This window comes from Delphinus delphis, chromosome 8 (genome assembly GCF_949987515.2).
Source record: "Delphinus delphis chromosome 8, mDelDel1.2, whole genome shotgun sequence".
In the NCBI taxonomy this organism is placed as follows: domain Eukaryota; kingdom Metazoa; phylum Chordata; class Mammalia; order Artiodactyla; family Delphinidae; genus Delphinus; species Delphinus delphis.
The window spans coordinates 76541201-76562501 of NC_082690.1; the positions used below are offsets into that span (position 1 = coordinate 76541201).

General features: G+C 37.5%; 1 protein-coding gene across 1 annotated transcript in view; it reads left to right on the forward strand.

The window, feature by feature from the left end:
• SLC17A6 (solute carrier family 17 member 6) overlaps positions 1-21301 on the forward strand; it is a 38137-nt gene that overhangs the window by 4700 nt on the left and 12136 nt on the right. Inside the window, exons 3-6 of the mRNA XM_060017351.1 lie at positions 427-545; positions 17277-17391; positions 18492-18579; positions 19114-19200. Of these exons, the coding sequence (XP_059873334.1) occupies positions 427-545; positions 17277-17391; positions 18492-18579; positions 19114-19200 (409 nt within the window). The remainder of the gene's footprint in view (positions 1-426; positions 546-17276; positions 17392-18491; positions 18580-19113; positions 19201-21301) is intronic.

Consider the following 21301-nt stretch of genomic DNA (forward strand, 5'->3'; position numbering starts at 1 on the left):
CGTCGGCTAAATGGACCCGCGTCAGGTGTCTCTTTCCCCAGCCAGCGAACAGAATCCCTTCGTGGGGAGTCCTCATTTCCCAAACTCAAGCCCTGATGACTCCTCGCTCGCAGAGGTGATCCGACCTTCCTGGCAGTCGTCGGGGAGCAAAGCCAGGGCGCCCAACTTCGCTATTAATCACAATCCATTTCAAACGAGCACGGTTTTTCAGTTAAAAGAGGCATGTCTTCTCCGTAAGAAGATACAGCTTCAATTTTGTTAGGAAACGAAAATTAAGCCACCCCCATGCTCAGAATGCTGGGAGTACCCCGGGCGGTGAGGGCTGTTCGACCGAGAATTACTGAACATGAATTTTCAGCCCAAGCACTGACTCTACTCTCTCCCTCCACCTGTTTTTTGTTTTGTTTTGTTTTCCTACTCCCCTAGAAAGCCAAATTCAACTGGGACCCGGAGACCGTGGGGATGATCCACGGTTCTTTCTTTTGGGGCTACATCATCACCCAGATTCCGGGCGGCTACATCGCTTCTCGGCTGGCCGCCAACAGGTAAAGCATCGGGCCCGGCGGGGGCTCGGGGAGGTGGGACTTATACCCTCCGAGGGGCAGCGGAGGCCGCGGGCAGGGGCGACGGCCCCGCGGGGTTGGGGAACTCCTGGGCGATGTCTCCTAGTACCCTGGAACCCACTCGCGGGGCTCGAACACTGTGCCTCGTTCCAGAATAAGGCGCCCCAAAGGATTTGGGTTTTCCACGGCGGGCGCACTTTGTCGCCGCCGCCTCCCTGCCCTGGCGTAACCTGCTTCTCGAGAAATGGTCGACGTGCCTCGGTGGCTGCTAGGAGCTGAGGCCAGGCGGGGAGCCGGGGAGCAGAGACGGCGCCGCCGAGCGCACAAAGGGATGGGGGGCGTCACTGCGCTCTGGTGTGCACGTCCTTCGGGTGCCCCTGCTCCGTGTGATGCTGACCTCCCCGTAGAGCGCAAAAAACAGCCCGCCCAGATGGTGCTCTGGGTCTGCAGGATTTGTTTCTATGGAGCCAGGCGGGATTTCAGGCGCCCCGGGTGCGACTCCACCTGTTAATGAGCTCTGCTGAGTAGGGGCGGGGGTGGGGAAGGCGCTCAGCTGCTGCCAGAGGCCTCCAGCCTGGCCGCGGTGGTGGCTGCAGCCGAGGTCCTAGCGCCAGCCCTCAGCAGTGCCCCCAGCGCCACCTGCAGAGGCACCCCGAAATACGAGGCGAAAGGACTGATGGGATGGGGGTGTCAAGGAGCACAGCCTGGCACGCCGACTGTGAGAGACAGCTTCATTTGCTTCATTGTGTGTATTTTGATAAATAAAACGAAATGCTTCTTGAACCTAAGTGTTAAGCTGAGAAAGAAAAGATGCACTCCGCCCTTTCAGTTATTGCTATATAGAGATCCCAAATAAAGACTTTGGGCCTTCTTTCAGACCCTGTACCTATGACTTCACCCCTCTCGCTCCCCGCAAAAGGTCAAGTTTTCCTGGGAAGTAATCTAGAACTGGACACCTCTCTAGTCTTGATCTCCTCTTTGCTTTCCTAAACTGGTCTCTCCCTATCCCTCAGTGAAATCTCCAAGGCCCCTTCCCTGGCTTTTGTCACCTACAATCCATTCACCAGAGGTGTTTTCCTGCGCAAGATTTCTCAGTCATCTCCAAGGCCTAGGGAGAGATTCTTGGAAATTTATTTTAGGCTTAATGCCCCTAGGGTGAGGATTTTTGGACTGGCCTTCAAAACGTCGAGAGGAGAGTGCAATAGATTAGGAATAGTGCCTTTTGAATATCATCTTTACCTTGACATGATTATGGTTAATACTCAGACCCAACAGGAGAAAAAAATATTCTTTTAAAAAATGAATCAGTTTAAACTGAAAATTATTAACTGTGTAGAGAACCCAATTTTATGGATGGGATAAATTTTAAAAATTGATATAAGGCAGAAAAATGTAAAGGAATATTACTGGTAATGAACATGTTAGAGTTTTGACTTTTATATCCAAAATGCAGTGTCTCGAATCTCTTTTTTTCCTAAAAATATTTTCTAAAGCAAAACAAACTTCCCAGAAAGATACTCCAAACATACATATGTAAAATATTTTCACTTCATTGGGAAAACATCCAACAAGTCACCAAAAAAGAAAAAAGGAAACTCAATAAAATGTGAAATAAAAATATAATGGCTATGCCTTTAAGTTTTTTTTCAGAGTCAAAACCTTCAGCTTGCCAAATGTTAAAATGCTAACATTTTCCTGCCAGGAAAAAACACCAGGGATGCTCCAGCGTTCCCTCTTTCTAACACTGGGAGGTCAGTAAACAGGTTTTCTTAGTTAAAAAAAAAAAAAAATCAAGTTCATTGCTAGCATTTGTGTCATGTTTAGTAAAGAAAAGACTGATGTTGACTCAGGTTCTAATTTGTTTGGTAGATTTTCCTCAAGGGAAAAATTTTCTGAATTTTAGAATTATTATTTGAATCCAAAATCACCTTACCTTTAAGTGGATATTTAGGGAAGAGAAACAATATTTTCATACACAATGCTTTGTATTCTCCAAGGCTGAGAAAATAAAGTCAAAATTTATTGTAAAATCTTGTGAACAGATAGAAGAGTATAGATTCACTTCCTTATCACATTTTAAGATTTTTACATACTTGCTTTATTTTGAAAATAATATTACAAAACATACAGTGAGAAATATACAGCCTCCTGTGAAAACAGGTTTAAAATGTATAACATTCCCTTTTCTGATTATAAAAGTATTACATATCAAATAAAAATATATTAAAAAGAGGATAATAAAAAATCATAAATAACGTAATCACCCAGAAACACCTTTATTGACAAGTTGGTGAATGTCCAATTAGTCCTATACATGCTACATAGAATTTTATCTTGGAAGACTTTTTTAACACAAAATTTTAAAGATTTTTAGAATTTGCTTGAAAGATGTATATTTCCTTTTTCAAAAACAGTAAAAACAACACAGCAAGACCAGTTTTCCACCTACAGGCATTGTATACCCATTCTCCCTTCCCTATAGATCATTTAATAATAGAACAAGATTTCCCTTGGGTGAGATACTGGGGACAGAGTCCTTTCCCTCTAGGTGTAAAAGAAGCTCATTTTGGAAAGTGTTTGCCATCAGCATTGTGGGTGGAACTAGAGCAGAGGAACTGAAGTGTGTGGAGACAGTTCCTCTAGAGAGAAGGGCTTCTGGTTACACTTCCTGGCAGATTTCTCAATGAAAAACAAATGATAATTTGGCTTCTCCATTTCATGGATTAAGCAAAAGCAGCCCTACTCTTGGTCAGAATACAGATTCTTGGTCCTTTTTCTTGTCCTATTCTAAGTATGCTTGCTGTCCTGCTCAATGAGGAGAGAAGGTGGGAGAGTAGTGGCGAAAGGAAACTGGGTCTCAGGGAGACCTCTTGCATCATTTTTTTCTTTTGCCTTTCCTTAAAGGGCTAATGCACATCCTGGGCCGGAGAATTTAGTCAAATCCATGGAGGGCTTTAGAGTGGGGAATCAAAGGAAGATTCCTCACAAAATCTGTAATGTTTAAGATGAGAACATTTAATACAGTGATAAGAAGGTATTGGAGGCAAATTAATTTTGTCTTTAAACAATAAAGAGCATAGGGCTTACAGTAACTCAAAAATTTATGAACGTGAAATTGATAAAAAAAAACTATCTTTATCTTGCATTTAGAGAGTGATGAGGAACTTGGTCAAGTATTTAGTGGGAGAAACAACACAATATTTACAAAGGCATAACCAAAGAGGTTCAGATTTACCAAAGGAAGTTTGGTCAACACTATATTTTTAATGGATGATATTGTATTCACAAAGACTATTCTTGCCTCTGTCTAGGTGGCAATATTATTTAAGCCCTATTTAAAAAATTTCCCTGTTCTGCTCCTGTCCTCCTGACTTCCCAACTCTGCTTTAATTATTTATGTAACACTATTGCCAGCTATCATACCGCTATTTTTCTTTCTGATCTATAACTAAGAAATAACTGCCTTCCTACAATAAAATGTAAGCTCCGTGAGTGCAAGCAGTTTTGTCCTTGTTACTTACACTGCTCTATCCAAAGAGACCCTGACCCATAATAGATACTTGTGGAATAAATGAAATAAACATCACAACAAAGTGTTTTGCACCTTTTACAAAAGGCAATATTACATAGTGGTTAAGATACAGGATCTAAAGCCAAATGGCATGGGTTCAGACTTCTGAATGTATTACTTAATAACTGAATGACTTAAAACATTATTTAACATCTCTGAGCCTCAGTTTGCATTTCTGTAAAAGGGAGCTAATCAAACTATCTACCTGATATGAGTATCAAGACAGCTAATTAAGAGAATATGTGTAAAGTTCTTAGATATGCCTGGCACTCAATAATTGTTGGCTGTTATCATTTATTTTCAATCACATCTTAATTCAGAAAAAATTGAAAGAAAAAACCTCTTGTGATCACTCGATATCACTTGTGTTTAAATTTGCTGTAAGTATTAGTAATGCAAAAAGATTATTTCTATTGCGATAAAAATACCTCTTTTCACATGTCAGATTTCTGCCTTTAAAATTATTTTCCCATACACACTTCACAATTAAAATTATTGTTCACTGAAAATGTCATAAGTCTCATTTGAAGGCTTGTAAAGGGCTGTCTTAAAAAATTACTTATAGCCAAGAGTGTGGAGAGTGCTAGTGTTTCAGTGCACGCAATCTTTGAATTCTGGCCAGGCATTATAAATGTGCTTAGAGAAATCCATTTAAGTTTGAGGTTAGTCTTCTCTGATGAAAATTAAAGATTATTTCCCCCACCCCTATCCTTTATTCAAAGAGGGTTCGGTTCCAAGTGCAACATTTTACCTTTTCAGGTATTTCTTGAGTTTCTAACTTGACTTTCGTTAAAGAGAAAACAGTTCTTTATTCAGATAAGAGACTGAGGATCACATGTATCTGTAGCATATAGTGAACTCCCTATAACAGAAAGAACCCATATTAGACCTGGACAGGGCTCATCTAATCCAATCCTCTCACTTTATCCACCGGGAAAGGAAATGGAGAATCAGGGAGGCAGTGACTGGCTCAAAGTCACAAAGAGATTGTGACTAAAACTCAGGTGTCCAGTAATACATGACCACAGGCTCTCTCTATGTTGAAATGTATCATCCCTGCCTCATATTATGTGCTTTATGGCAAAGTTCACTTTCAGTAGCAAGCTGAAATGAGTGCTCTGCTCTCTGAATGAGTGCCTGCAATCTATCATGTCCCAAATCCAGGACAGAAATCCACGAATTAGAGAGAGAAGGCTTTAGCAGGCCCAAGGGATTCTTAGATTTTTGTGGCAGGGGAAACATACTGTATTTTTGTGTGTGTACTGGCTCCCAAATGATTTGGCCATAACATGAGTGCTTCTGTTCTTTCCCCTGCAAAAGGCAAAATCCAAACTTGATAAATACTTAGACAAATAGTGTGATTTTTCTGGAGGAAAAAACGTGGTATTTGGAACTTTTTCTCCTGATGCAGCCCTTTGGGAGTCTGAGCTTCTAGAAGATTGCAGAGGTTTGAGCGTGACTGGGATAGTTTAAAACTTTTGTCTGCAAGAAAGAAGAGGTTCTTCCTTGCAATTTTGATTGATACAGCTCAGTTTGTACTACTGATGTAAAAAAGAGAAGATTTATAATTAAAAATGAACAAATTTTAATACATGGATTATAGAACTGTTTACTAATGTGCATTTGCATTTATGTAAGTGGAATTTGATATACTTTAGGTAAATATATGGCTTGCCTGATTATGAAAATGTGAGAATGATCTTTAGGAAGATGAACAAAGATATTTTAAACACATCTTCATATTTTAAGTCCAGAAAGAAATAATTTTACTGGTGTTATTCTGTCATTTTTCTTTCACAGAAATAAAATAATGAAGATGTGCTTTATATATAGTAATAAGCATTGGAAATAGATTCTTAAGTCTCATCACCAAACACTGTCTCCCTCTCTCCCTCTCTCCCTCTCTCCCTCTCTCCCTCTCTCCCTCTCTCCCTCTCTCCCTCTCTCCCTCTCTCCCTCTCTCCCTCTCTCCCTCTCTCTCCTATCATCTTTTTTCCTCTACACTTACTTATCCATTGTAACGTGGATTGCAAGCAGGGGTTTCTTAACACTTCCAGTGAGAAATATTTGCAAATTCCTTTTGGTGAGAAAATAATTCAGATTATTTTCATAAAGCCTGCTGCAAGAGACCACCATCCTGCTATGATGGAATTGGTTTATAGTCCTCCAGTCTTTCAGGGCCAGAGGTGACTATCTCTATTTCACTCATCTAGCTGCCTATCAAACATCTAGCCATCTTCCCATTGTGGGCTCTATAGGTTAGGTATCTGGGGCAATGCAGAAGAGGCCTTCTTTTCTTCTGACAAAAGAAAATACCCTTTCCAGGAGATGAATAGATGTATCTGGGAGGAGGGGTCCCTAAGGGCTTGCACGTGGTTTGCTGACACACGCTTCTCTCTCCTTCCATTCTCCTCTCCTCCCACCCTTACTAGGTCTGCCTTCCCCTGCGGCTGCCACAGCCTACTACTGCAGTGCAGAAGCAGCCTCTGGGGGGAGGGACGTGATTTTGAGGGAGGAGAGAGTCAGGTGGGCAGCTGGTAGAATGATTCTCCCGCTGCCATATGCCACTGTTGGGGCTGTCTAATTTCTCTGTCATGAGTGATGAAGTCATTTTTACAACATAATGAGGTACCAAGGGACCCAGAGGGCTGGCTTGTGCTTGTGTATTCCTTTTTTAATTTGGGAATGGGGGCATCAGATGTGACAAAGGGAGGCACTGGAGTCCTGATTTGATTAGATTAAATCCATTAAACAGCCAGAATCAGTCTATTCCTGCAGACCCTCTAGAAGAGGATTAGTGCCACACCTGGGGTGAGGAACACTAGATCCCTGTTAAGTGACAAGCCCCTACGCAAATGGAAACTGATTGATTGATTCCGGGAAAATAGATATCATCTGTAGAAATGACAAGTCACCAGTGTTCCTGTCACATCTTCCGGGCAAATCCTTGTCGGGTGGGCTTGATATGTGAGGTTGTTTGTGGCTATGGGTCATAGAAAGAGAAGATGACTGGGAATTTCACAGCTAACTCACTCTGGGTCACAATGAATGTTAATCATCAGGCAGGGCGTGATGCCGGTTCTCAGCAACTGAATTTGCTTTTCCAAACATTTCTGTATCAGGGATACTATATGCCTCTCAATTCTGGCAATCCGTTTGGTAATACAGAACCTCCTCTCCCTCCCTCTATCTTCTCTCTCTCTCTCCGTCTTTCTATCTTCTCTCTCTCTCTCTCTCTCTCTCTCTCTCACACACACACACACACACACACACACACACACACTTCTTTTCCCTTTTTTGTCTTACAGTGTGAAATGATTATATTATCTTACATATAATCACTTTAAGAATACTGGAGTGTACGTATGTGTGTGTGTGTGTGTATATAACAAGCAGAAAAGAAACAAGTAAAATGAGGTTTTAACTTGAAAATAAGCAAATTGAATTCATCTTAGTATGTCATTTGCTGCAAGAGAAATCATGAGGAAAACAATTTTAAGTAGCTTTCAAGTGGTTTATCGTTTTGAAAATCAATCTTAATAAGCAAATGGCTCTTATTTCATTTCACAGAAATTGTAACGATGTTCTTTGAGACATTTAGAGCACCCATCAGTTTCTAATCCTGTTCTTCAGGCACAGAAAAGTTAAGATTTTTCATATTTAGTTTGCACATTTCTTTGCTTTTCTTTCTCAACCCAGTTACTTACTTATGTTTGCACCAGGAGTGGGTTTTCAAGGTAGCACTTTAGCTGCCAATTATAAGGAGAAGGGCTTTAAACAGAATAAAGTATCATTTTAGTTGAGATTCATCTTATTACTTGGAACTTCAAGTTCAGCAATATTTATCTAATTACTAATTAGATAGTTTGACTATTTGTTCAGCAAAAGCAATGTATTAGTTTCATTTATTGCTAAAAAATTCGTGTAATTTGCTAGAATTTTCACTGATGGTTTATTTTTATATATGGTATTAACATAAATATAAGTACACTGATATAAATATACTGCCTGATATTACATATACTGATATAAATACTGCCTGATATTATAGATAACCTAGATTTACAAGCCAGAAAATCAAAAATTTATTTAAAAATGGAAAAATATTTATTTGGGGGAATTTATTTCTAAAAAAGTTTTCTAATATAAAATATAATATTTCTTTATTTTTCTTCACATTATTCACCTTTATTTGGAAGAGGCAGTGATCAGACCTTATGTGAGTTTCTTAACTGAAATGGATTATAAAGCAAAAAACAAAACAAATGGAAAACCCAGGCTATAAATCAGAAATTGGATTAATTTTACAAATGTGTAATTGGTTAATTATACTGAATAGAGTCTTAAATGTCTATTCTATAATCACCAATTCATTAAAACATTCTCAGATAAACTACATTATTATTTGATATGTTTTAAAGTTTAACATTTAACCTATGGCGAGGCATTGAAAAATGCACCTGAAAAAATCCACAGTGGAATTTCAAAAGACACAAAGATTGTAAAAATGAATCTGAAAAACAGCACAAATTTTCCCTTTGAGCCTCCTGACGTCAAGCAGTAACATGACTGTTTAATTTATATGATGGAGTAGAGGACAGCCTTCTCCTAATCCATAGTTAAAAAGAGTCCAGAAATCTAGCTTTTAGATTAAAATGGGGAAAAATAGAAAGCCAGCTCCATTGCATGGAAACACAGAAGAGACACTCTAATTATGTGAAATGGAAAGGGGTGAGTGAATATCAGAAGAGCTTTTCAATCAATGTGAAGTAGATCATTCAGGTATAAAATTTCTACCTCACCCTAAACAGTACATTTGTATTGGGGGTGGGAAGAGAGAGGATATGAAATATAAATTGTCTTCATAATTGCCTTAGTTTTCCATTTCAGGAGGCAGATGCAATTAGAATTAAATAGAATAATAAAAATATGTATCACTAAACTTTTTATACATATCATCATTCTTCCTTATAGCAACTCTATAAGGCAGACATCATTATACTTGTTTTACTGATGAGAGAACTGAACACAGAATAACAGAGCTATTTTCCCAAAGATCACTATCTGGTAAGAGGAAGATCTGGCATATGAACCCCAGTATGTCTGATTTCAAATGATGTGCTTCTTTACTAAATATATTTTTCCTATTGGATAGATTTGTGTATATGTTCTTTAAAAAAATCTATTTTATAGTCTCTTTTAAAAAATTACTATATTACTTAGTGCTGGGCTAGATCCATAGGAAAGAGCAGCACAGCTGTGGAATAATTTAAAATATCTATTTATTTGCATGGTTTTGATTTTTAGACAAGTCTTTTGATAAACTTGAAAAACAGGTAATCCTGGGTAATATTTTCAGGGTAATATTGCCGTGAAATGTAACTGTGTGTCAGAGACTGGTGCTAGGGAAAATAAAACTCACATGAATATTAAATGTTTCTTAGTATGTAATCTATTTCCTTCTGTTGAGTTATCAAAAATATATTCAATGCTTATATTTGTTTCTGTAACATCAAGCCAAACAAAAATCATGACTATCAAGCATAATACAACATATACAACTATGTTAAATATTGATAAATGGGGAGATTCTTTAAGAGAACAATATATCACCTCTGAAGCATTACCACCTAGTTTAATTTTGAAAGCAGAACTTCAAAGACAGTGGTTTCAAAAGCTAATGAGGATGTTGTGCTGAACAGAAAGTGTAATGGCAGTTGGTTTCAGGAGACTCCACAATGTTGTCTGGAAGACTTAAGGATGAGGCCAGACTGGGTCATGTACTTGAACTCAGCAACTATTTCAAGTGAGGATTTATCCACAGAAGTACTCTAAATTCTATAGTCCATAGCTACCATCCTACAGTTATTCTATGAGAGTAACTCAGCTTCCTAGAATTGTTAGGATACCCAGAACAGCAGTTTGTCCCCATTAAAAACTCAAGAACAAATAAATGGTCAATTGATTTTAAGGCTATTGGGATAAAGAAAGCTCAAAGAAAAAAATACCTGTTATCATCTACGTATATCTCAGGAAGGGAAGATTTCATTTCCCTCGATTTAAAATCTTTATAAAAAAGTAACTGGTGATCATTTCTTAAGAGCATGCCACAAGCAAAGTATTCTGCTACCATCAAGGAGTTTGAAGAAATGAAAGACCTAGACTGTGCCCTCCAAGAGACACAGATAACGTGGGGGATGGAGGAACACATGATATCTTGGGTTAAGTCTTATAAAAATGATCTACAGTGCTTTAGGAATATCTGAGAGAGGCAATTAGCTGGAAAAGAAAGGCATGCGTGCGTGTATGGTGGGTAGGTATTGGGGGCAAGTCTGTGGGGATTCCAAGACAAGTAAAATTGATCTGAAGAAGGCTGTCAATTTTTGTTTGTTTGTTTCCTGTCAGGTATTTTAGATGGACTGTTGAGGCACAGATGGAGAGGCTGACTGACGCATTTTAATCAATTCTATATGCCCTCAGAATGGGAGCTAGAATTCATGCACTTTAAGCTTCTAGAATTTCAGGATAATACAGAATGACTTTGAATCCATGGTCACAGAAATAGCATTATTAATTAGGGCAAAAACATTCTGGAAGAAAAAGACAGAGAATAAAACTTCTCTGAAAACTCTGTTGAATGTTAGGGAATTTCTATATCATGATAACTGATACTATAAACTACTTACTGTTAACCAGATACTGTCTCCTTTCATAACTGATTTATTTAATCTTCATGATAATCCCTTGAATTATGAAGACATATTATCTCCATTTTACAAATGGAGAAGGTAAGGCTTAGAGAACTCAAGTATTAACAACTTGCACAACAAGGTCAGACATAGTAAGAAATTAGAGTTGGAAATTGAATTCATACAGTGTAACCATAGAACGTGTATTCTTAACTAATGTTATGTCATGCTGTTTATATGTCCCCAAGAAAAATATGGCAGCTGCTCGGTCAATTTGGTTAATGAAGACAATCAAAGCCAGGTCAAAGAACTTCACTTTGGGTCTTGATCAAATGATCTAATTATGATTTGTGTTTTATAAGGGACATTGTCCTTTTCAGCAGGTGTTTCCATTCCACCCATGCTGCTCCCCTCTATAATAAAAGTTAAGGCTCTTACTTCAGCTGTGGTGACAAGCTCTGTTCTCTCTGGGCCTGTCCCTTGCCCCAGATCTGTCTCTTCTGTGATGGCTGGGGGAATATCTAGCATAGTACTGCTAAATCAATTATTCTAATATCAGGAAAAGCGACATCAGCCTCACCAGGGAACTTGTTAGAAATGCAGATTCTCAGGCACCGTGCAAACCTATGGAATCAGAAGCTCTGGCACCCAGCACTCCGTGTTTGAACAAGCTTCCTAAGGTGTTGATCATACATGAGGAACTCTGGAAATCATAGTGCTGAACTAGGTTATATCCTAAAACTTCTTTTCTGTACTCAGTTTTACTATTTCTTCCACTTCTTTTGTGAAGCTTAGATTTTGTTCATAAAAAGACAACCCTCCTGAAATGGGCCTCTCCATTTAACTACTTACTTCAAAGTCAACTACTAGGTATAAATTAAATAAGTTACAAGCATGTAAGTACAGCACAGAGACTATAGGCATTATTTTATAATAACTTTGTATGGAGTTTAATCTATAAAAATATTGAATCACTATGTTGTACACCTGAAACTAGTATAATGTTGTAAGTCAACTATACTAAATAAATAAACAAACAAACAAACCATAGGAAGGATAGAGTAGAATTCTGCTCTCACTCACCACTGCTTTGACAATCCATCTTTCAATAATGTTTTGGTCTTTCAGAGTTTTTGTTATTTTATCTGTTGCTGCTGGCACTATTAATGCTAGTATTAGTTCTGCCCCTATTAAAGTGCAATAGAGCTTAGTGGTTAAATACCTAGGATCTACAATCAGACTGAGGCATTACAAATCATAGTTCCCCACTTAATGTCTATGTGACCTTAGCAACGTATTTAACTCACTGGGACTTGGTTATTTTATCTGTGAAATAAGAATAGTAGTGGTGGCCCTCTAATATAGTTGTTAGATTAAAATGAGAATTTAGAATAGTGTCTGGCACACACTAGCATAACACCATTGGCTATGATTATTTCTACTTGACTGACTCACATTTATGGATTTATTTTTATGTGCCAGGCACCAGACTAAGCCTTTTAGGTATATTATTTCATTTAGCCTCACAGCAATCCTATGAAATATAATAGATTAATATAATCATTGAACAACTAATACCTCTTAAATGTTTAGGATATGCCAGACATTCTTCTGGGTGCTTAATTTGTAATAACTCATAGGTTCTGTAAATATCCATGTTTTGTAGATGAGGAATGAAGCATAGATAGTAAAATAAACTGTTCAAGATCACTCAACTAATAAGTAACAGAAATGGGCTTTGAATCCCAGATGTCTGGCCTAGTAACCATGCTCTAGACCATTACACAGCACTGCCCTTTTTATAGACAAGGAATCAGAAGCCTAGAGAGATTAAGTAACTTTCCAGTCACATAGTTATTAAGCAATAAAGCTAAAGTTTTACAAAAATTTCTGTACAATATTTATGTCATCTTCTTTTTCTTTACCAACTTTATTGACCTTGGCCCCTTTACTCCCCTGCAAGCCTTCATCTTACTTGAACTTACATGCATGCTGGTCACCTTCTGTCTCTCTGACTTCATAGTTTCCTCTCTTCTCAATTTCAGTAAGCTTCATACTTACTTGACTTTAGGGGCATAATTGATTTCCCTCTATGATCACCCTAAACTCCATCATCTCCAAGATGTCATGGACTTATGGTCTCTTCTCTTGCCTTCCTTATCCTATCTACATTTCATCAAACCCTCTTCACAACTTCCCTTTTCATCACCTCACTCCTGACATTCTTACTTCTACTCACGTGTACTACTGTGTCCAGCCATTTCCAATACTGCCCTAGTTTTTGGTATGTAATTTAATCTCTTCTATGTTTCAAAACTTTGCTGATCCATTTCCTCTTTGGAATTTCTTCATTCATTTTTAGATTAATCTTCCAAAGCCCAACTTTAAAGTTTCCTCCTGATGGACTTGTTTCCTGGTCACCCCAGCTGGAATGGACTTTTCTCTCCTTTGCTTTCCATTTGTACTCTTGTTTTGGCCTTTGGCATATGTTGTCTCTTGGCCACTTGTCTTTCTTTTTTTTTCTATTACACCAAGGGCGTCCTTGCCTTTTTCTAGCTGCCTAGTTGCATCATGTAGATGAAAGAGCGCAGATTTACAGATTTCCGTATCTGACAGTTCTGGATTCAAATATCAGCTCTATTGTTTGCTTTTTTCTTGCACAGTCTGTCTCTATTCTCTGATTTATAAAATGAAAAGAAAGTGTAACTCAGAGAGTTGTTGTGAGGATTAAGTGAATTAATGTAGGTAGAGAAAGTATAGTAAGTGCTCTGTAAATTGTAGCTCCCTTCTCCTCCACACAGTACCTTAAATATAGTCTCACAGAGGTTTGGAGTGTGAATGCATAAATGAGTGTTGAATGAAGTGGCTGCTTCAGTTTGGGCTGTATGTAGTACATCAAGAAAAAGTATAAAGTCTTCCCATATTGGCCAAGAATTTTGATAACCATAATTTTAATAACTTGGCTGTTGATTTGGATATCATTTTCATGAAATTAGAAAAGAAGACTAGGTTCTGAAAATTTCGATGGATTGTATTCTTAAATAGTTAGAAAAAAAGTCAATCCATTTATTTATTTATTTATTTATTTATGGCTGTGTTGGGTCTTCGTTTCTGTGCGAGGGCTTTCTCTAGTTGCGGTGAGCAGGGGCCACTCTTCATCACGGTGCGCGGGCCTCTTACTATCGCGGCCTCTTTTTTTGCGGAGCACGGGCTCCAGACGCGCAGGCTCAGTAGTTGTGACTCATGGGCCTAGTTGCTCCGCGGCATGTGGGATCTTCCCAGACCAGGGCTCGAACCCGTATCCCCTGCATTGGCAGGCAGATTCTCAACCACTGCGCCACCAGGGAAGCCCAGTCAATCCATTTTTATGATGCAACGGCCACTAATAATGAAAATGGATTGTTAAACAGATTAAGAAAGTTAAAAGTAGGAAGCATTTAGAAATGTCACAGATTATATAATTGGAAACTATATTCAGGGTAAGAGTGGAAAATAAACATCTAAAGTGATCTATTGACATTTTATCTCAGGAATAGTAGTGTGATTTCAGGTAGCTTTGTGAAGATGATTATTTAAATTTATGGTTAGAATACTGAACCACATTACTAACTACATATTATGTGCATAATTAGGTATAAATCCCAGTGGCAAAACCCACTGACTTTGGAATCAGACTAGATTTGAAACAAGGCTCCTCTACCTAGAGCTGGTTAACACCTTGGGCAAGTGATTTCACTTATCTCAGGTTTAGTTTCTTCATCTATAAGATGGGTGTATTAATAATGCCCATGTCATTAGGTTGTTAGATGGTTGTGGGTTTTATGGCATGTGAAATGTTCGTGTCCTGTCTAGCAAGTTAAATAAGCACTTATTAAATTTAGCTCTGACTATAGTATGAGTTGAGTAACAAATAGTTCATAATTGATTCAGCTCTACTAGCAGGTGATTTTATCCCCCAAGGGATATTTTGCAATTGCTGGAGACATTTTTGGTTGTCACAACTTGGAGGCATGTGCTACCGGCATATAGTGCATAAAGGTCAGGGGTGCTGTTAACATGATACAATGCACAGGACTACATCCCACAGCAAAGAATTAACCATCCTAAAATATCAATGTGTGGAGGTTGAGAAACCTTGAGCTAAAGAATGGATAAAATTCATCTCTCTCTAGTTTATCTAGAGATAGCAGTATTTTAAACTCTTTCAAATAGGGAGAAAGAAACTGATGATTAAAAGCTATATTCATAGAAAATAAACATCATGCATCATTCTTTCAAAATAAGTACAGTATTAGAAAAGACACATGTTAGATAAACCTGGATTTTAAAAAGTACAGTGTTTTTTTTTGTTGTTTTTATTTTTTTTGTAAAACTTAGCATGCAAAATTAGCACCTGGACTACTTATTAGAACAGATTTCCAGGCTTCACTCCTAGCACATTCTGGTTTGGAAAGTCTGGAGTGAGAAATCTGCATTTTTAATAGCACTCCAGGGAATTCTAATGCAGCTGGTTCATAGATGACAGTTTGAAGGAATTCTTCCAAAGGGCTGAATGGGGTGGATGCATAACTCATATAGACAATTTTGAAAATCCTTTAGCACCATGTAGCTCTGGTTCTCTTTATCCTTGATGTCTTAAGCAGCCCCAGTCTCATTATTATCAAGCATAATAAGCAAAATGGGATGGATCTACAGAAAGATACTCTCAACACTGGTTTTTCAGTATCAAGACAGCCTACCCATATGCCCAGAACTCCTGTGTCATCTGCACTTTCTGCCTTCATCCTCTCTGTTGTACATGTTCAACATTCAAACTCCCAGAACAGGGGGAAAATATGTTTTCCTCATTGGGCTTTGGGATCAGGTACCATTTACCACTATGTCCAGGAAACTTGCTACATACATTTCCTTCTATCTAGTTCCTCTCAGCCCTAAAGGAAACCTCCAAAGTGTTCTGGGGTTTGCACACAAGAACATGCGTATTTCAGTCTTAAAAGAGGTGAAAATTCCTTTAACTTGAAAGTAATCAAGCATGAAAATACATTTTAAATCAATTTAAATAACAATTTTGGATTTTTATTTTATAAAGACAGGTTATGGGATTTTTGCATTTATTTTCTAAAAAATAAATCTATATTTGGCAGAAGTTTAATATCACTGCATGTGTGGCATTTTAATGAGAATAATCATTTCTAGGAATAGAAAGTTTCTATTTTGTGCTCAACATTTAGGAAATAAGTTATTCTTTGACTCAAACTCAAAGATACCTATTTAGCAAACAGCACAGAGGAAGAATGGAACAGAATATTCACCTCCTGAGTGACTAGTTACCTCTGAAGAGAAGCCATTGAGGACAGGTACATATTAGGCTACATCAAGTAAATAAATGTATTTGGCCCAGTCTATGATTCATAGAAAAAGAGCTGATCCACTTCAGCCCTTCATAAAGCCATTTCTCAAATTTCAGGAGCAAATTAATAATGATCAAGACCCCTTTCAGAAACTCATGTCTTTAACAGTTACATTTCAATGGGCCCTTGGAAAAATGAGAGCTTCTATGAGGCAACCAATCTTGACTGAATCCAAGGCTCAAAGTTTGACTTGAAAAAACTTGCACAGAACACACAGCTTAGCTCATTAGATATAATGTGTCCCCAAATTTCTTTGCCAGAAAATATTTCTAAATTTGCCCAGTTAAGGGGATGTTTTTCTTGCTTGGTATTAGCATTATGGAAGATTTTTCGGTTGATGATGGAATGGAATTTTTACTTGCAGATGGATAAAAGTGTTAGCAATTTTGAATTGTTGTTTATATGTATGCAAGGGCAGGTGTGCCTCAGACAGAATCCCACCACCTACCCATCTACACAAAAAGACAGACAAACCTGAGATAGATATATTAAGTGATCATGATTTCTATTATAAACATGTCCTGAGGGAGCTGATCATGAGATTTGTTTCATAAAATTTTATGAATGGAATCATATTTACCATACTTCATGGTATCACATGAGTTACAATTCCATTTAGGCATTTATTATTTCTTCAACAACTCTTCAGTGAGTATCTACTATGTATCAGGCACTGTGCTATGCATTAGAGATACAAAAGTGTATCTAAAAAACAAGCTCTTGCCCTTAAGCACCTTACATTGTAGACTGATATATAGACCAAAAACATATACAATGATTAATTATCTATTTGCAATTTGTAATTAGGTCTGTGAAGAAAGTGAAAAAATTAAGTATAACCAGATTTATTGGGTCCTTCTTTTATTTCTTGTGCTTCAAATGATATAGCAATGCAAGGTAGTCCAAGTATCTATTTGCAGTGGCTAGCCAATCAAGTTCAGAACATTCTTATTCTTTTAGAATAAAACAGTCTACCTTAAAATTGCTTGCAATTAACCTTGATCTGAGAAATGTAGATCTATTAATTCCTTTTATTTTTCAGGGTTTTTGGAGCTGCCATACTTCTTACCTCTACCCTGAATATGCTAATCCCATCAGCAGCCAGAGTGCATTATGGGTGTGTCATCTTTGTTAGGATACTGCAGGGACTTGTTGAGGTATGCAACTACAGGATGACATCATTTTAAGGTTGGCATGCTAGTAAGAATCAGAAGATTATCTTTGTTTTGATCTACAAATAAATATATTTTATTAGGTTGTGTCTACAGAGTGCTAAAAAAATTGGAAAATTAGAAATCAGATGTCTTTAAATGATGACAAACTACAACTGTGACAGCTTACCCCACTTCTCTAGAATTTAGTGGTGTTAAAGAAATGTCTAGTGACTATTTGACTTAAAAAAAAAAACAACAGGCACTTTTGTTAATGTGCTGTGATAAAAATTTTGAGTCCATCCTCTGCTGGTGATAACCTTGAATTAATACCTTTGGAGAGTTTTATAACAAGTCCCTGTTGGCTTTAAATCACGATCTGAGTTTTCACTAAAACATTTCATTGAATGTATACTTTTGGCGTCTAACTCTAATGATTGACTTTTGCTCCATCAGCCTGTAGCCTTTGAAAGAACATCATTTAAAAACTTGAGAATGGCGTACCTGTTGCCCCTTCTCTTTCCATGAAGTATGGTGGGAGTAGACAAGCCAGATAAAGTGTTAAGGCACTGAAAACAATTTCCTGTCTCTCCATAAAGAAAAAAGAAATGATAGGATCAAGATAACAGAAAAAGAATATTTTTAAGGTTTTAAGTTCTAGACACTAATTTCAGGAAGTATGACCTTCAAGGATCTAAGTGTCACCATCCTCTGTAGGGATTCCTTATAGTTAGGAATAACTGAGTTTAACGCCTCACAAAAATGTGTCTCAAATTACTCTAACTGTTCAGAATTGCAGATGAACTGAGTAATAGAGGATCTTTTCTTTGGCCTTAATCAGAAGAAACTTGAGGTAGCAGGAAGTCTTGAAGGGTGGGAAGAATTTGAACAGTTGACTAAAAAAGAGGCCATGTCTTACCTGGTCTGGGCTGAAAGTTTTTAAAATGGAATTTCATGGAATGAGCAAAGAAAGGCCCATGAGTGGCAGCTTTCCCTAAGACCTTGCACCCATTCTAAGGAAACAGCATTGCATCAGAGAAGTGAATGTACTTATTTTCCAATGATCCTGCATCCTAAATGGTGATGGATATCTTCTCCCATCATAGGGCGTCACCTACCCAGCATGTCATGGGATATGGAGCAAATGGGCCCCTCCTCTAGAGAGGAGTAGACTGGCAACCACCTCCTTTTGTGGTGAGTATTATGTGCAGATATAGTTATGGCCGGCAAAAGCTTAGGAACAACTTTGATAAGAGTTGGAAGTTGGTAAAGCTCACCTGTAAAACCATTTGTGGTGTGTCTGTATGTATACGTGAGGAAAGGTTTTTGACCCACCATTTCAATTTCTGTAATTATTATTGGTCTCCTCAAATCCTCTATTCCGTCTTACATTTTGTATTTTATAGTAGTTTGTTCATTTCATCTGGTTTTCAAATATACTCATGAATAATTTTTATTATAGTCTTTTAAATGTTTTTTTAAATTATAGTATTGTATTGTTTTTATATATCTGACTTGGGTAAGTAGGTAATATTCACTTGTGTAGTCTTGTACTCCTAAGGCTAAGTACATAGACATATGTATGTGTTTGGATGTGCATGGGTGTGAGTGCACACACACCCAAGTGTGCAAGGGTGTGTTTGTGTGATCCAACCAAGAAACATGAAATGAAGTCAAGAATTTTATTCATTTCACTTATCTTCCTCCCATTTTTCTCTTCTACTTTAGGTTCCTATGCTGGAGCTGTGATTGCAATGCCTTTAGCTGGCATTCTTGTACAGTATACTGGCTGGTCTTCAGTATTCTATGTCTATGGTATGTTGCATTTCTATACAATAGAGTTAAAAGAAATGTGCATAAACTAAAACAGTAAGATAGATCAGTGACTATATTGTGTTTGCTAATTATTATTTTTTCATTAAGATTCCTTTCCTTTTATTCTGAGAAGATCAAGGAAAATGTTTTATCTCTGTGATTTTCTCTACACTGTTATTTTTTGTTTTTCAAAGCAACCACATTGCTGATGGAAACTTTGTAATGTATGGTATGTGTTGTCCTTGATTATGAAATAATTAAATTAGCTCTTGATTCAAAGCTGATTAAGAGGAAGAAGCTGGGCAGCACCCACTTCTCTTTTTCGGCTACTGCTTTTTTGGTCATTTCCCTAATCCTGCTTCCTCAAGACTCAATAGGGGTAGAAAGCTGAAAGGTGATATTAGCGCTAATGCAAAAATTCAGTTTTGTGATGAACTATTAGCAGTCAGCTGCAGCAGCAGCACATTTTAGTCCATATTTCCCCAGAATTAAAGAAGATTAAGTGGAAAAAACTGACACGAAACCCAAAGTCCAAACTCCCCTTCTGTTCACTTTCTAACCAGAACCTGGAAGCATAGTACTTGAAAGTATCCCTGTAGTGTCTCTCTAAGAGATTCTTTTTTAATAAAAAGGAAAGAAGAAATATAAGAGATCTGGATTCCAACTGATGTTGTCACTGATTAATACCATTTTTGAACATGGGCAGAAGAATCTGAAAGATTAATGAAGTCATGGTGAGCAGAACAGGACCTGGCTGCTTCCAAATTTGCTATGATCCATTCTAATTTTGAAATGTTCTCATTAAAGCAAGTTCTTGTATTTGCAGAATGTTGTTAAATGTACTTTATGGTAGGGTCTCTTATCCTGGTTCAAAAGCCATGGTTGGTTCCCACTAGCTATCTATTTTACATTTGGTAGTGTATATGTGTCAGTGCTACTCTCTCACTTCGGGAAGCAACTGCATAGCACAGGGACATCTGCTCGGTGCTTTGTGACCACCTAGAGGGGTGGGATAGGGAGGGTGGGAGGGAGACTCAAGAGGGAGGGGGTATGGGGATGTATGTATACATATAGCTGATTCACTTTGTTATACAGCAGAAACGAACACAACATTGTAAAGCAATTATACTCCAATAAAGATGTTAAAAAAAAAAAAGCCGTGGTTGGGTTTTGGATTCATGAATGCCCTAAATGGTAAGCCATACATGTACTTGTACATATTTTTGTGTTCTAGGGAGATCTTTTTATCAGATTTTAATCCATACCTTTTGTTTGATTTTTTTAAAAGCCCATAATTCAAAGAGGTTTAAAGCACTTACTTATAGGGTATATATTACAAGTTGGTATTGCCATCCATTAAATTCTCTGATTTGTGCCTTAGTCCATTACTTAATTGAAGATGTGATGTGACTTTAGAGTAAGAATATTAATTTCCACAGAGGACTCATGACAACCAACCTCATTATTTCAAGTTATATCTCAATATTTATCATTGAATGCTACAAAGTTTAAATATCAATCTGAAAATGTCATATAATTGTACTTGTTTACTTGCTGTGTGTAACAAAAATTTGGTCTTTGAGCCACACATTCAATATTCATATTTTAAAAATTAATGAGATAAGACCCATATGGCAGCTTAAGTTAAAAAAATATAATGCATATATAGCAATTAGCAGAGTGTCTGGCATTTTAGATGTATTCAGTTAGTGGAAATGATAATTATTACTAAATTACAAGAGTTCTCATTTATTGAGTGCTTATTTTGTGCCATCCTCTGTGCTAGTTGTTTTATGTATTACCTCCTTTAACTTCTGTTTGCAACAATCTTATAAAAAAAAGGAATTATTTCATAGCGGAGATTTTCAGGGATTTAGTTACTGATTAGAAGATGGAGCTAATGAGTGACACAGCCAGGATTCTCATCTGGGAAGAGCCATACTCCATAACTGCTACACTATACCAAATTTTCATACACCATCTGATTCCAAATAGTGTTTGCTGCCATGTTCAGTAATTAAAAGGGCACAGCACATCAGAAGTTATGGTATTCAGGAACACTTGGAGATTGAACAGTCAAAAAAAACCCCAAAACAGTATT